This window comes from Pseudorasbora parva, chromosome 11, assembly GCF_024679245.1.
Source record: "Pseudorasbora parva isolate DD20220531a chromosome 11, ASM2467924v1, whole genome shotgun sequence".
Lineage (NCBI taxonomy): Eukaryota > Metazoa > Chordata > Actinopteri > Cypriniformes > Gobionidae > Pseudorasbora > Pseudorasbora parva.
Genome location: NC_090182.1, coordinates 3,929,714 through 3,946,902, shown reverse-complemented (window position 1 = coordinate 3,946,902; position 17,189 = coordinate 3,929,714). Strand labels below are relative to the sequence as shown.

The 17,189-nt window shown below is 38.7% G+C and overlaps 1 protein-coding gene across 7 annotated transcripts in view; it reads right to left on the bottom strand.

The window, feature by feature from the left end:
• Positions 1-2,398: 2,398 nt before the first annotated feature.
• The window catches only part of LOC137092524 (UDP-N-acetylglucosamine--peptide N-acetylglucosaminyltransferase 110 kDa subunit), a 30,111-nt gene continuing 15,320 nt past the window's right edge, over positions 2,399-17,189 (bottom strand). For 4 of the 7 annotated variants that reach the window (XM_067456794.1, XM_067456795.1, XM_067456796.1 and 1 more), the window contains exons 9-23: positions 16,918-17,018; positions 16,682-16,835; positions 16,495-16,596; positions 16,242-16,421; positions 15,957-16,115; positions 14,821-14,910; positions 14,613-14,738; positions 12,044-12,214; positions 11,847-11,963; positions 10,706-10,870; positions 7,772-7,819; positions 7,398-7,550; positions 6,465-6,717; positions 5,428-5,551; positions 2,399-3,428 (exon numbers count right to left, since the gene is read on the bottom strand). In XM_067456794.1, coding sequence (XP_067312895.1) covers positions 3,248-3,428; positions 5,428-5,551; positions 6,465-6,717; positions 7,398-7,550; positions 7,772-7,819; positions 10,706-10,870; positions 11,847-11,963; positions 12,044-12,214; positions 14,613-14,738; positions 14,821-14,910; positions 15,957-16,115; positions 16,242-16,421; positions 16,495-16,596; positions 16,682-16,835; positions 16,918-17,018 — 2,124 coding nt within the window. In that variant the 3' untranslated portion in view covers positions 2,399-3,247. The remainder of the gene's footprint in view (positions 3,429-5,427; positions 5,552-6,464; positions 6,718-7,397; positions 7,551-7,771; positions 7,820-10,705; positions 10,871-11,846; positions 11,964-12,043; positions 12,215-14,612; positions 14,739-14,820; positions 14,911-15,956; positions 16,116-16,241; positions 16,422-16,494; positions 16,597-16,681; positions 16,836-16,917; positions 17,019-17,189) is intronic. The other 3 variants (XM_067456797.1, XM_067456799.1, XM_067456800.1) reach the window with 1 other exon arrangement.

The following is a 17,189-nucleotide window of genomic DNA, read 5'->3' as shown; positions in this document are numbered from 1 at the left end:
GCTGTGCTACCAGCGCTACTAGAGAAATCTTTCATTGTTTGCAAAAAAGCCCTAATATTTGATTAATAATGAATTTAATAAATACATAAATTATTAACATCATAACAATACTTTACTGGATGTCTATAAACAGAGGTTTATAAATAAATAAGCTGTTTTCATAAATTTGAACGCAGAAAACCCCCACAGATGTGGCAGAAAACATCTGGCTCATGTTTGCAATTTGCTGGCCTTAATTAATAATGTAAAAACATATGAATACCAACACTCAGTATTGACATAAATACTTCAGCTATGGTAATATATTTTTAATAATATCTAATACTTTACTCTTTTTTGTTTATTTTGATAAAATAATACATTTTTGATCAATATTTGAAAAGTAACGATTCCGAAAGCATAGGAGATCCAATTATAATTTAATATAGATTTACAGTAGTAACAATCATTTATATTTTATTAAATATGATATATTTAAATCTGATGTTTTCATTATAAATATGGTGATCATCTCTAAGGTGGACATTATCATATCTTAAATATTCAGTGGGTGTAAATAGTTACTGTAATTTAATTACTTTTCCAATGAAAAAGTACAGCAGTAATGGATAACTCATTTTCCCTGCAATGTGTAACTTCTGATGTAATTAAACTAAATACTGTCTTTAGGTTATAGATAATACAATAGAGGAATTACCATCAACATTTAAAGTCTAACTTTTAAATGCATGTCTTTATCCTCACATTTGTAATACTTTTGTTCAGTTCATTAAAAATATTTATGTAAATAGTTGTACATTATTTATTTTAAATTAATAGACCCGTTTTATGTTTATCTTCGAGAATGACTTATCTAGTCGAGGGAGAGAGTAATTTGTACAGTAATCTAATTACACTACTGATGATGTAATTAGTAGTAATAAATAACTTTTTTAGAGTAACTTACCCCAACACTGATAATATTTCCCATCTGAATCTAACCGTGTCAACAAATGTTAAAGTCAACAGCTTAATATTGTGCCTTTCACCCCCAACTATCATACTTCAAAAACTGTTGCTTTAGTTACCTTGAACAAAACTGAAAATCATCAAGACCTTTGTCTCAATAATTGTTTCAATCTACAACATCAAAAGTGCTGAGAAGTTGTTTTTTTTTTTTGTGCATCTTGTGGTTTAAATAAGAATACAGTCAAATGCGCCTTTATCCACGTCGCACCCTTGTGATATTATGCCATCGCCAGCAGCCATATCACCCTGTGGCCCATGACTGTTTTCCCACTGAAGCTACGCGGTGCTGAGCCTGGTCAGTACCTGGATGGGAGACCAACTGGGAAAACCAGGAGCTGCTGGTAGAGGTGTTAGTGAGGCCAGCAGGGGGCGCTCACCCTATAGTCTGTGTGGGTCCTAACGCCCCAGTATAGTGATGAGGACACTATACTGTCAATGAGCACCGTCCTTCGGATGAGACGTTAAACCGAAGTCCTGACTCTCTGTGGTCGTGTAACCCCGGCATCCTGGTCAAATTTGCCCATTGGCCTCCTCTCCAAATCAGCTGGTGTGCGGTGGGCATTCTGGCATAAAATGGCTGCCGTCGCATCATCCAGGTGGATGCTGCACATTGGTGGTGGCTGAGATTCCCCCCTTCCATATGTAAAGCGCTTTGGGTGTCTAGAAAAGCGCTCTATAAATGTAATGAATTATTATTATGGAACTATGAAAGTTCCCATGAAATCTAAATATTTTTGGGGGGCTTTTAGAAAAAATATGTTAATCTTACTGTTATATATAAGCTGCTCCAAAACATTGACACATTTAGACATAATGATTCTGATGACATCACTCTGCACTTCAGCTCATCAGATATTCCATCCAATCAAATGCTCTCTAGAATCTGAAGCCCCGCCCCCTATATTATACTTGCTCACACATTTACTGTTTTCCTAGAGGAACACACAGCAGTTGTTTTCACATTCATAAACCTTAGAGAAAGTAATGTATAAAATACATTTAACATTTTAATACAGTTTCTCCATCCTTAAAGGTGTTGTTTATTTATTTTCAATTAATGTATTTAAATCGATGCACACGCTTTGGAAAGTTTTTCTCAATTAAACTCATCTCGCAATTTAGTTCTTATGTGAAAAAAACAAACATCTTAAATATTGGATTCAATGCAACGGTCGTAGATCTGCAAGTTGACCACAACTGCATACACCAGTAACAAGACTCACACATTAAGTTTTTTCACACATTTATTAGCACATTTAAATCTCAATACCATCACTTATGATAGTAAACCCCACTGAAAGTAGTTATTTTAGTATCTAGTATTGGGACACGCCCTTTGGATTTGTGATTGAAGACCAATGTGAACAATCTAGCACACGCAACCCAAGTGTAGAAACATCTTTAGCATTTCTTTATTGAACTAAACTGAATACAGCGATCAAATTTACAATGGGTGCACATCACAGTTCAGTCAGCAACAACAATATAGATCACAATAACCAGTATGTTACTATTATTAGTTTCATCGCGTGTCGGCTCCTAAAGAGAATGGGGGGACAAACTGCAGCCAAATATGTGCAACTCTCCTCAAGGTTTGCCACATATCTTTATTTCAGTTTATGCAAAGAGCCTCGCAGAATTGACACCGACAGACCATAAATAAAACGGGTTAATGGGAAGACAGTGTACAAAACCAAAAACAGCTTAGAACATACTTACCTACACCTTTCCTGGTAAAAACCATAAAAAAATAAAGAAAAATCACGTGAGCAGTTTTGCAGGCCTTTCGTCAGTGTGTAATAAGACACTCCTCTGTTTAGCATGTTCTCAAAAAAACAAGAGCGGGATTATTCTCTATTGACCGTATACAGAAACAACGTTCAGAAGATCCCATGGTATGCATCCGTCATGATGACAAAGCTAAAATAGGTCAAGAGCAGAACCTAACTACCTAAAAAAACAAAAAAAGACCCTATCTGTGTTGATTATGTTACATTTGCAGGATTATTCTCTCGTCCCTTATGCATTTTAGACCTCGTTATCCACTTTTTCCAGAAAGTCCACTTCAATTACAGAAAACAAAGAAAACAGAATCAGTGGAGCCAGATGATGGGAAAAGGGTGCGATGTCTCCGTGGAGCAGCTTTGGCTCATGGGATCCTGGTGACGGCGCTCACCTGTAAGCTCCATAGAGTCAGATGGGATTGGGGTGGAGTGGGGCATGCAATGAGTTGTCCAGTTTAGGTGCTCTCGCTGCTCTCCAGAGACTGAATCTTCACCAGGTGGTCCGGTTTGCCCCCGGCCGCGTGATGCTCCCACATCTGCAGGTACAGCCGCTCCAGCTCCACGGTGTACTGTTTGGTGTTGAAGAGCGGGCTGCAGATGCGCTGCTTCCAGACGCGGGACCGCACCTTCTTCAGGCTGTGCGGGATGAAGGAACAACAGGTTTTAAGGTGCACTTATCCAGTTGGGCATTATGGGGGATTGACACAAATAAACATTTTCCATCTTGATTTAGTATCAATTCATATTTATATAGCCTACTGTACATAAGTGGGAAAAGTGTTGAATGCACTTTGCCTTTTTAGCACTATTTTAATCTTTTCCTGGGTTAAATTCAGTATTATTTACTTGTGCGCTTGTAAGAGTATCATTAATATCTATCTATCTATCTATCTATCTATCTATCTATCTATCTATCTATCTATCTATCTATCTATCTATCTATCTATCTATCTATCTATCTATCTATCTATCTATCTATCCATCCATCCATCCATCCATCCATCCATCCATCCATCCATCCATCCATCCATCCATCCATCCATCCATCCATCCATCCATCCATCCATCCATCCATCCATCCATCAGGATGCAAGTTATTAAAGGTGCACTATGTAACATTTTTTTCAGTAAAAAGGCCAGTGTTATACATTTTGTTCAGTACTTGCAATATCCCAAACGTTTCCAACTAACCGGCTTGCGAACATAGTGTTATTTTTCAGGTTAAAAATAACAAATATTGTTGTGTTTCTGTCAGAAACTGATCATTTCGTGTCTTAAAACATCAATGTGTCTCCACGAGCCTCAGGGTTTAATATGGACTCGTATGCCTGTGTGTTTTTTACTCTCATAGAAATACACCCCATTGACATGCATTATACGAGCAACGGCTGAGTTAAAAATCTTCATTTGTGTTCTCCTGAAGAAACAAACACACCTACATCTTGGACGCCCTGGGGGTCAGCAGATAAACATCACAGGCTCATTTTTGGTTGAACTATCACAGTAAAGCCATTTAAATATACCGACAGCGCTGGTTTGTTTTTCAACAAGCAAAATTTGTTTCATATCAAAATCAGCGTTGCCAATTTGGCTTGAGATTAACTGAGAAAGAGCGCGAGACAGAGCATGAACGCATCTCATACCGAAAGCGTGAGAGTTGGCAACCCTGGCTTATCTTAAAGGGGGGGTGAAACACTCAGTTTCAGTCAATCTCATGTCAATCTTGAGTACCTATAGAGTAGTATTGCATCCTTCATATCTCCGAAAAGTCTTTAGTTTTATTATATTTATAAAAGAAATATAGGCTGTACCGAGTCTTTCCGGAAAAAAAACGAGCGCCTGGAGGCGTATCGTGTGGGCGGAGCTAAAGAATGACAAGCGCGCAAAGCGGTGACGTCCTCAAGCGTGGAGAAGCCCATGGCTATCTCAGCTAATACAGATATGATCCAGAATCAGATCCGGAGGCTGAAATAAACTGAACAGGAGAAACAGCAACAGCAGGACGTCCGTCTCTGTGGTATGTAAGTTACTGTATTTAGTGGCCTCTCCACATTTGTGTGTCTTTACTCGCAGTTTATGAGGACATGATTCGGTTTTATGGACTATTGTATGCGACTAAACCTTAGAAGTAGCAAGCAAAACGGTTTTGCACGTCAGACTAGTGTAACGTTATACAGAGAACGACAATGGAGTAACCGTTAGCGCATTTGAATGACGAAGCACGCGATCGTGTCGTTAACTGATGTTTACTCATGCGTCCGTAGCCAAAAGCACAGACATCTGAAGCAGTTTTACTCACCGGCTGCTTCCAAAGCAGGACCGAACCTTTATTGCTGGGACTGCTTTATCGCGCGCACCCTACCGGGAGAAGAGCCCGTACGGCCCATACAAGGACCTTCCGATCAATTAACGTCAAGTCGACCCATACTCGAAAAAAACTCGCCGAAACTTGTGAGAAACCGGAAGGAGTATTTTTGACACAGAAATCAAACGTCCAACATTAGTTTTTGAAACTTTGTCTATGTTTAGGATGGGAATCCAAGTCTTTAACAGTGTAAAAAGCTCAGTATGCATGAAACAGCATTTCACCGCCCCTTTAAACGTGTCGTGTTTTGAAAGCAGAAATTAAGCTTACAATTCCATATCAGTGCCGAGCTTCACAGCAACCTCCTCGTACTCCTGCCGGCTCGGAGCGATGAGTTCAGGACAGCCGAGACAGGTGAGCTGAGAGGCGGCCACTCGGGACGCCAGAGTCTCTCCTGCAGGAAACACACACGAGATACATTTACACACGTTTACCTGTGCAAGCCTCACACTTGGCTAGTTGTCCTAAGTTTATGTGCAAGTATTTTCACTTTGGGCTTCAATCACAACTCCAAAGGATGTGTCCCAATACTAGATACTAAAATAACTACTTTCAGTCAGGTTTACTATCATAAGTGTGGTATTGCGATTTAAATGTGCTAATACATTATTTTTTTTTACCTATATCAGACGAATCTCATCTAGTGTTCCCATCTGCTATTACTTCCGTCTAGTAAGGTCAAAACTGGTGCGATCATAGATATATATGTAGATGCCTCATTCGACCGATCCGCACAGGCACTAATGAGGATTCTATATATATATATTTATATATCAAATAACAAATACTGTTGTCTTTCTTACAGAAACCGATCGGTTCGTGTCTTAAGACATCAATGTGTCGTCACAAGCAGTAGGGTTTTTGTGCAAGTTGTCTAAGCATGTTTTTTATTTTACTCTCATAGAGTTGTTACCCATTAACATGCATTATGACTGGTGGACTGCAACGGTTGAGTAAAAATCTTCATTTGTGTTCTCCTGAAGAAACAAACACACGTACATCTCGGACGCTCTGGGGGTCAGCAGATAAACATCACAGGCTCATTTTTGGGTGAACTATCCCTTTAACTCTTCTGCTTAGTGTTTAGTGCACAGTGGAAGCAGATCTCTGCACTATGTGCTTTGTTCTCTGGTAACATTCTTTGGGAAATTATGCCTGAATTTGAAATATTCACATTTTACATCAAATGATCGCGATAATATCGCTAATATTCGATATATCGCCCAGCCCTAATTCCACTTGTGCCCACACTAATAATAAGAAAGGGGTTGATGCCAGTGAATAAGGTGTACGGTAGCTTGTGTTACCTGGCATGGTGACCATTGGGGTTCCAGCCCACAGCACGTCCATGCCGGTGGTGTGTCCATTGCAGAGCGGGGTGTCCAGACACACATCTGCCAGCTGTCCGCGCCGCACATGCTCCTCTTTCGGAGCCACCGGGGAGAAGATGATTCGGGCCGCGGGCAGGCCCAGGTTCTGCGCATACTGCTGGATATTAGGCTCGCCTACAGCCGGGAAACGCAGCAGCCAGAGCACGCTATTGGGCACACGCTTTAGGATCTGCAGAGCGGAGAACACACTGGGTACAGCTGACTCAACTGAGTACAGTACATGTTCATAAACATCACCTGTCTTTAATATGTGTTACTGATTAATTGAGCCGCTCAAAACAAATGATCTTGGGGGAAATATCACCAATATCTAGATTTAGATGGGTCAAAGCTGACCGAGCACTGATGAGAATATCGTTTCAGAATAAATTACATTTACAAACACACAAAAATACACTTCTTTACTTAAACAATGACCGGGTTTACTTATCGGAAAGACATTAACGGGACGATGCTTATGACGAGCAATACTGTAAATTAACAAATAAACAATACATTATTTTTTTTCTGTTAACTGTACCCAGATTTCCTTTTATATTATTATACCCATATATTATTTTTAGGAAAAGTCAGTCGGATGATGAAGGAAAAAAAAGAAAAAAAAAGAAAAAAAAAAGTCGCCTTTTGACAACTCTAGGGCTTCTGTTAAACCTACAGATTGAACTAGTGCATTTTAGTATCCCTGTCATAGACAGTCGGATACACAAATGGATAAAAGTGCTTTATGGGTACTAAAATTATGGATGTGCCACAGCTCTCTTTGTCTGTTTTCTCTAGTCCAATCTGCATTTCTACTACATAGACAGCAGAGTGGTGTTAACAAGTCCATCTTTCAGTAGTGAACCTTACATTGGCCCACATCTGCAGGGTGGGAGGGTCAATCTTATAGAGCTGGTTGAAGTTGCAGTAGACAATCGAGTCTTCAGGAAGGCCATATTGCGAGCGGGTGGTCACCACGATCGTCCTGGGAACTTCTTCTCCCGTTGCTGCCTTGTTGTTAATCTAAACAGAAAGTTAAAGAACACATGAGCTTCTAGTTTAGGCACCGAAGAGACAAGCATGTTCCCTAAAAGTGTCGCCCATCCCTAGAAGCAGTTCAACTTGTCCGCCACCATGTCTGTGCCACCTACAGCAGTGGTGCGAAGGCCCAAGTGAAGGGGAAATGCCTATTGCACATCCTGTCTCAAAGCGTGCTATTCTCAGCCAGCTTAAATATGCCATACCTGCAGGGCTACAGTCCCAGATACTACAACCTCCTCCAATGTAAAAATCTGAAAAACAACAACATGTGGTAATATTCTGACTCTGCCTGCGATCAAATCGCCAGATCTTCTCTTATAGGAGGAGTCGATCAGGAGATGAGCGAAGGAGAAACTGATCGGAGGTGATTGGAATCATTTCATCCCCAATCTGAGAGAAATCACGTGCCAATACAAATGCAACTGTGTTCGATAGGGTTGGGTATCGTTTAGATTTTTTGTACCATACCGGTGCCAAACCGGTACTTTTAAAATTGTACCGGTGCCTAAAATCGTTAATAAAAAAAGAGCCACAAAACAACACTGGATGACATTAAAGAATGGCTTTTTATTGATTTTTTTTTATTATTCTTTAAATTTAACAATTTATTAAAAGTTTAAAATATACGTAATATATAAATAGACACAAAACACAAGTTACTTAAATTCACAGTAAAACCTAACGCCGGTTTCACACTGCACACGTAAGCAGGGCGTATTTTTTTCGGCGCTCATGTTAACAGATGAGTGCATTCACACCGGCAGCAGAGGCAGCGCAGCAGCGCGTAGCAGGAGCAGAGCAGAAGCGTCAGGGCCGCGATCGTTTCGGCGACGGGTCTATTTTTGACGCACTGCTCACGATGAATTAAAGCCACAGTACATTGTTCTGATCAAAATTAACCTGGTTAACATGAAATATAACACATTTAACCACGAAATAATTTGGTGAAGTGTTCCGTGTGTTTCTCAGTCACCATATGACATACGGCGCGGTGGAAAAAAAAAAAAAGTTCTACACAAAAACCGAAGTCACTGCCATAAGTTTTTGCCTGATCTACAAAACTAATTTTAAATAATTTATGCCAGTTTAGCTTAAATTAAATATGAATAAAATTATGTATATATTATAACTATATGCTGGCATAAAAACAGAAACAATAAACAAAAGCACGTGGTGTCACAGGCAGTGTTCTTCAGAGTGCACCTGGAAAGAGCAATGGACGACACTCGTCTCATCGTGGAGGTTGAGAAGCACTCAGTTCTCTATGATCCACACAATTTGCTTTATAAAGACTTGCAAGTGAATGAAAAGGCATGGGAGGAAGTTGGTGAGCGTGAGCGGCTCTTGGTGCTGATGGTAAGCCATTTTAAAGTGCTTTTGACAATCTTTCGTTGCCTCACGAACGAACTAAATATGGATAAGTAAATAGAATAGACACACATTAATATAGCACACATACAGTATAGACATGTAGATAGACAATGATGTGCGTTATTTTGTCATTTAAAAAAAATTTTTTTTAGATAATTTGCTCATTTAGCCTACAATATATCATTAAGAAGTTTTCTCTTAGTTATTATGATGGGTAATGCATGTAAATTTGATGCCTATCCAATATTAAGACAATTTCCTGAAGTTTCTCTTTTTAGCAGTGTGCTTTTCATGGACATATAGTGCGATGGCCTTTCTTCTATCTAAAACTCGCACTAAACGAAATAAAAAACCTCAGAAACAAGTGAAACGATTTTTTAAAATAAAATTAGCTTCACGATAAATCTTTGCTTTATTTCCATTTCAAATACATTAAAGAGAAATGCAAACTTATCCATTATAGAGTACTGTGTACACAACTGCGCATGACAACAGCGCGCGACAAACGCTGACTGTGTGAAAGCAAAAAGTGTGCGCGCTGCTACTGCTTTACACAAACTGCTTCGGCGCTGCCTACGCCCTGCTTACGCGTGCAGTGTGAAGCTGCCGTAAGCCACCTAAACCAACTACAACAGGCCTATTTTAACACTAAATAACAGTTACAGCACTAATAACAGCAAAGTAGTCTGTATTCTTTGGTATCCTACAAACCAGCTTCAGTTCAGCTTTATTTGGCAGAAATATGACCATATTATTCTCTGGATATATATCTACGAATGCATCACCTTATTGTTTCGACACAGAGCTTATCATGACACAGAAGCCGCAATCGCACTGTATCACAGATGTAGGCTATTATTCCGTTTTTGTTCTTTTTTTATTCAAAATATTCACAAACTTGTTACCTATGTCAAGAACTATCTGATATTCTGTTTTTCAAGTATGTGTAAGTGAATGCGTTGTCATTTAAAACCCTTATAATGATCATGTTAGTTGATCTATAATGCGCGATGGCCGCCACCATGTTAGTTTGCGGCTCAGAGAATCGGATCTGTCGGATTTACATCACGTCTCACGAAATACACGAAAGTGACCGGTGAACTCTGGGAAGAATAGAGTAAACTATAGAGTAACTTATATAATGTGTATCTGATATGAATAAAACACAGTCAAATTATAACTGTCTGAAGGGATTGTCATTGCCGCTATAGACATCACGTTTTTGCTGCTACTTTAGCATTTAAATGTCTAAAACCTAAAATAAACATGATGTGGTTGAAAACACTGAATAGTTGTGATACGTGACGAGCACTGAGCGTGTGTGTGTCTGGCTCAGCACCAGCCAAAGCACGTTTAAACTTAAGTGGGCGGTACCGAATTTTGTGTTCAGAATACCGGTACATACTGGTTATATAGGTACCGGTGCTATATTGGCTTTATCTCGGTACCCAACCCTAGTGATCAATGAAAACACCTCCACACTGCTGAATCCCCATAATTAGTTATACATTGACAATTTGGGCATGGAAGACCACGTTCGCATTCAAAGACATTGCATTATTAATTAGAAATGTATATTTTCTGAATGTGAGCATGTAAACATGGCCAATTATCCACAGATCTGTCATGCTAAGAACGAAGAACAGGACTAAATTAAAGTCTGAGAGCAAGCCAGGACCCTCACAGCCAGGAAAAAGAAGTGAAATCAGAGAAATAGCAGTGAAATCAGTTCCTCAGCCACGTCTGAGATCAACGGTGGGCCGTACCTGTGTGGTGGCCAGGCCGTTGCTGACGGTGAAGCCGTTGATGGTGACTTGGATCTGGCCTTGGTTGATCATGTTAATGATGGCTTCGGCAGCCGTGTTCATCGGGATGATGGGCATTGAAAGGGCACCGTTACTGTCAGCCACCTCTTGACCATCACAGTCCATCTGAAAGCAGGGGAAGAAACATTAGCATGTCTGTTTAACAGGGTAACGGAATTAAAGCTACACTATTTAAGTCATAAAGTTGTTGAAATATTTTATGTTTAAGTTACCAATTGATTATTTTGCACTCCTGAAATAAATTAACGTCACTGCAACCTAGTTTTATCATAAATCAGGGCTCGACATTATCACTTGTCCGGGAAAAGTGGATTTTTTACTGACTGTAACAAGGTAGAGCTGTAGACACTTGTGCAGCATCTCGGGAAATCGAAACAAATGAGCGTCGCTCACACAGAGAAACTGCAGTAAACACTCAAAATGTGAAGGTTTAATATTGATAACATATGATACAGTTAAACAATATCACACAACCAAGAGTGTGTGTTTCTGAATACCATCACGACTGAAGAAAACAAAACAAAAAAAACAATGATTTCATGTGACAGTTCAATAGACAATTAATTAACATTAAGTCACTTACATTTTAGATGCAATATTGACTGTTTTTGTTCTATTTCAGCAGCGAAAATGTGTTACTGAATGATTCAGCGTTTGAATGAATCATTTGGATGAATTGACTCACTCATTAAGACTCACCTACTGGTGTTTTAGGTTGGTAACAGCCCTATAGTGTCTTATTTTAAGGTATAGATCAAATTTAAGAATATATGAAACCTAAAGCATAGACTACATATAATAGGATTAGGGGGAAAATGCCCTTTATAAAAGGTACAAATATTACTTAAGTAAGTGACTGATTTACTTATCCGAAGGACAAGCACATAAAAAGGCTTAATGTTGAGCCCTGATAAACAGGGTTCAATTGTTGAAACTGGAGTCTTAAATCTTTCTTATGATACACAGTTTATACCGATCAAGTAAGTGTGATGTTTAAACGAGCAGTGAATGTTGCACAACGCTAATCTTGGGTTGCCGACCATGCGGGTTAAGGAGTTAAAGCAGTGATGTCTTCACTAACCTTTACAACTTTGACATCCGGCAGGCTTTCCAGAAAGGCTTTCAGATCGATGCCATTCAGCACGATGCGATTGTCAAAAATGTGTCCATTTGACTTGAAGTCTATCACTGCTTTTTTCTATCGGGTACAAAGAAAACCATGAACCTTCTTTTCTGTAAAAGATCAATTGAATCATGCAATAAGAGACTTAATCTTACCTTGAGGTGAGGGAACATGTTAGCATGATCTCCAATGAAGAACGTGTTGGGCATGTAGGCCAGTTTCTCAGAGTATTGCTCCGCAACCTCAATGGGCGACGTCTCCTTATCGCTGATAATGTAGTCCATGAACGGAGCTCCACTGGTGCCTGGGTATCCAAGCCACATGGCCTAGGGCATTGGGAAAAATACAATTATTATTTATCTTTATGCATTATCGGATATATCCTGTAAGCAAGGAAGGACACATTAAATTGATCAAGAGTGTCGGTAAAGACATTAATAATGTTAGCAAACAAGCCATTTTATTTTAGAAAGAGAATTTATAATTTTGAAATAGAGTTTACTCTAAAGATAAATCAGCACAAATATGGCCATTATATTAACTTAACGTTTAACCAGGGCTCAACATTAAGCATTTTTAAGTTTAAAAAAAAATGTGTGTGTGTGTGTTGTAAATATGATTTATTCTGAAGCAGTATCCTCACCAGTGTTCATTTTAGCTTTAACATATTTAAATCTGAATATTTGTGATATTTTTACCCTAATCTTAATAAACATAGTCTATGCTTCAGGTTTCATATTATATTCTAAAATTTGATCTATACATGAAGTTAAAATAAGACACTATAGGGCTGTTACCAATCTAATTAAATAATTTACAATGAAAAAACACAACTGCATAAAATAATGTTGAGATTTGTATTTTTGAATAGACATTTAGTTTTAAACTAATTCTCTTTTACTTGTCCCTTCAAAAAAATCCACTTGTCCCGGACAAGTATAAATATCGAGCCCTGATTTAACCTGATAACCGTCACGAGGACGAGGACGCACTGAAGGTCTCTTTGTTTAAATTAGCTCAAAATTACTATCAGATGTAAGTAATTACCTTGACAAACTATACATCATTAAAAAGATCTAAGACTAAAGTTTAATTTTTTTACCTCTGTTTTATTCTCAAAGTCTTATAGTGACCGTAATGTGTTAATATGTTCCAGGAGTTATGAATATGATCTTGGGCGTCGCTACCTTTTGATTGTAATATGCGCGTCATTTGCTCCCATTCATAAAAAAATCCTCCTTGGTCGTCATTAAGACACTCGACAAAACAACTTCCCTCAGGGCTTTTACTTCAAAAGTGTGCAGATGTGGAGAAATATTGATAGATTCTCACACGTTTGAGTCAAATTTCTATACAGAGAAGTATTATTTATTCAATCTTTATCCAAAATCCGCGGATGTATGATTATGATAGCAGTAGGCTGTGATATGCTGTGTTTTCAATTCATTCTGGCAGCCGGAGGGCGCTGGAAAGCTGTACTACTGAAAATTCACCCCATGGGGAACACATGAAGAACAGACACACCATGTGACATTCAGGAAGTATCTGACATATGGACATATCCACACAGCTCCCTGGGATCGTCAGATCGCTATTTTATGCAGATAAACACGTTTTAAGACAATAAACACACAATCGCGGCAATATATGGTTGGTCTGTGTTCTTTATGCCATGTTGGGTGGTTTCATAATAGATGATATTTATAATGCAATGCTATTCCACATAGCTTTTAGCATTGTATATTTTCTGTCAGATTTTTTGACCCGAAGCTATATGAGATCACATATTGTTATATAAAACACTCTACATATAAAATATAAAGTGATATGAAGCAAGTTTTGAATAAAACATGATTTTAATCGTATAAATTGTTGTTTTGCTGGTGTGCTAAGCTAACATGCTAGCTTGCCCTAGATGCACCTGCCACTGAGTAAATACTTTATTTTTATGAACATTTTCTAAATGTAAAACTACTGAAATGCTTATTTGGACGAAATGCATTCAATAGAGTCTCAGTGAGGGTAAAGTGAGAGGTTTGATTTAGAAATGAGGTTTGAATAGAACAGTTTGAATAGAGAATCGTTAGTAATTATAATGCAGACAAAAGAATAATAATTGGAGCCATAACCAGTCCGCAGAAGTGTGAATATGTGTTGGGGAGACAAACTGAATGGGGCAGTTTGCACCTCTAAACAATAGAGGCAATACAGCGACTGAAAGCTGAGAAGATGTGGCAATAAACATCAGTTGATATTTCAGCGATATCTCAAAATAAAATCACATGAAACGATCTTGTAAAACGTTTAATAAAATTCAGAGTTTTAGACTGATCATCTTCAGATCTGAAATATAACATGGTCAGACTTGTGGCTTTAGCTGTAGTGCATTTCTAGATTTCTCCAAGGCCCACTTCAATTTTATTTTCATAAAGATATATCATACAAATAAATTTCTAATAACTTTACAAAACTTTGAAGCTTATTATAGCTTTTTTTTATTATAAAAAATATTATCATTTTGACTTTACAGTAAACTGCCAGGTGTCTGCTTTCAAATGAGACCATAATTATGCTTTTAGTGCAAAGGATTCACAAACTGTATTTGTTTTAGTCTGAGTATACATTTCTTAGGATTTTTTCAAAATTTAGAAATCAGCTTAACAGGTTAACAACTATGTGGATTTACACAGATGACACCCCGTTAGCTGGACTCTCAAATCTCACCTGAATGGGTGCCGGGCGCAACGCAAACAGCTCATTGCGTGCTCCTTTAGTGTAACCATTCATGTTGACCAGGATGTGGACTCCATCTTGATGGATCCTGTCTGCTGCTTTTCCATTACAAGGGATCTATGGAGACAGGACACGTGAGGAAATCAAAACAGAGCCCTTGATTGGATGAGGAGTAAGAGCCTGTGATGTGTATACTCACCTGTGAGAGGTCGATGAAGTGATGAGTCTCTGCCATGACTTTAACTCTGAAGTTGGTGCTGTCGTCAGGGCTGAGAGCATAGCAGAACACCTGCACAAAACATAACAGTATATTAGAAATACAGCAGACTATCATTAGAGGAGAAGCATCGGTGCAACTAACCTGATGGTAGTTCATTTAATCATAAAATCACTGGGGGGTTTTGCATTAATAAGTGCAGATACTAATATTACTACATGTTTGTTTATTGGAAATTGGGAAAATGTAAATATTATACTCTTATAAAATGAACCATTTACGTTTCTTCAAATTGTGACTGAATTACACAGAAAACATTGTTTTTCATTAGACTGTGACTAAAAACTATTTTCTTATATTAGGGACTGGAATTGGGTAACAAGCCAATAAGTGCTCCCCTGCCATCATCTACTGGTTATAGTGGTTATTTCATGTCTTAATAACATGAAAATAAATAAATGTGCCACAGTGTTTTGCTAAATACCTTTAATATACTTATTACATACCATATACTTTAAACTTTTGAGTTTTACAAATCATCACATTAACAATAACATTAAAATTTGATATTGAGCTTTGAAGTGCTGGAAAAAGTGCGAAACGCTTGAATTTCTGACGCAGAAACCAGGGGAAACATTGTGCCATTTCATTCAATACGGTTTATAACAGAGAATAATGTGCCGAATATTTTAACACTTCTCACTAGATCTCACTGTGATGTTTAACCCATTGGAGTCGGCCGTATCGCTAGATTAGCTTTTTTTTTTATCAGTGCCAGAGACTCAAATAACTGTCAATTTTTATAATTCATGCAAGTGTTATTTATACATTTTAATCTGTGTACAGTCACAAAAACAGATTGTTGTGCTTTTTGCAAACTAAAAAAAAAAAAGCAAACATGATGCGGCCTCTGATCAAAGACGTTCATTCAGAAAGTCTTCAGAAAAGGAACTCATGTTTGTGTGATAAGTGTTCACTAAATTAAAGACATATGTCTAATGAAGCTTTGAAATGCTAGGTTTTAAATAATGTAAATCGAAAACAAATATTCTGTGTTAATGTTATCTGTTTGAAAAGAGAGCGATGTAAGTCGTTTGCGAGTGTATTAGATTCTGTACCTCAAACTTCTCAGAGTTGTGCATGCCAGGGATGGACTGCATCAGGTGAGAAGTGGGATGGTTGCCAAAATCTGAGCTAACGTAACCCACACGCAAACGTCCTGCACTGGCCTTCAGGTCCTTTGGATGCTCATAGGGAGGTTTGTGTAGAGCATTGATCTATAAAACAAGAGAAGTATTACATTGATGCTCAAACATTGACAAACCTACAGAAATGACTAAAGCTACCAGCTAAAATCAGAGAAAATATAGCAGAATTGGCTTGTGTAAGCATAATATACACACCTTATCCAGGCACAAGTTGCCATGTCTCTCTGCAATGGCCTTGCGGAAACCGTGAGAGAGTGGGTACAGCATGCTGTGATGGGGATGAACGGAGGGCAGACGGTTCTTATCCAGCTGATCCGCCACAATGCTCACCAGCTTCTTCATTCGCTCATCATAGTCGGTCCAGTCACATACAATCTGAAGATCAATATGGTATCACACAAATGTTCCCACCTGAGTGCGAAGTGAGCACATTCACGATGTTACATACCTGTAGACAGTGAGCCAGGTTACAATATGCATCAGGGAAGTCGGGCTTGAGCTTCAGGGCAGTGCGATAAGATGCAATCGCCTCAGGAATGTTCCCAGAATCCTTTAAGGGAAGAAGGTCGCCATTTGAATTCTAAAATAACACTGAAAACCACTGAAAGAAAGTGTATTAATCTTCAGATTCATACCTTGTGAATGGAAGCCAAGTTACTGTGAGCATCAGCAAAAGCAGGGTTTATCTGAATGGCTCGAGTGTAGCACTGCAGTGCTCCTTGAACATCCTGCATCTCTTTAAGAGTGTTGCCCATGTTGGAGTAGGCATCAGCAAATGTGGGGCTGATTCTGTTCATTGGAGTACAAAGAGACGGTGAGATTTTGAAAGACACCAAAAACATAAGAGTGTGGCTAAAAAACAAGAACATGCCTGATGGCCTCCTTATAGTGCATGAGAGCTTCCTGAAGTTTCCCCTGCTGCTGCAGGACACTGGCGAGGTTGGAATGGGCCGCAGCAAATTCAGGGAAAACCTTTTCAACAAAGAAAAGCAAGACATGCGACTCAAAACCCAGGGTTCGTACAGATACTGTGAAATGAAAACGCACAGATCTCTGCGGAATGAGTGGGCAAGAGTTTGATGCAAAGTGTGGGATTTACCAACTTGTACTTGTATGTAGAAATCTGTGCAAATAGAAGCCCAC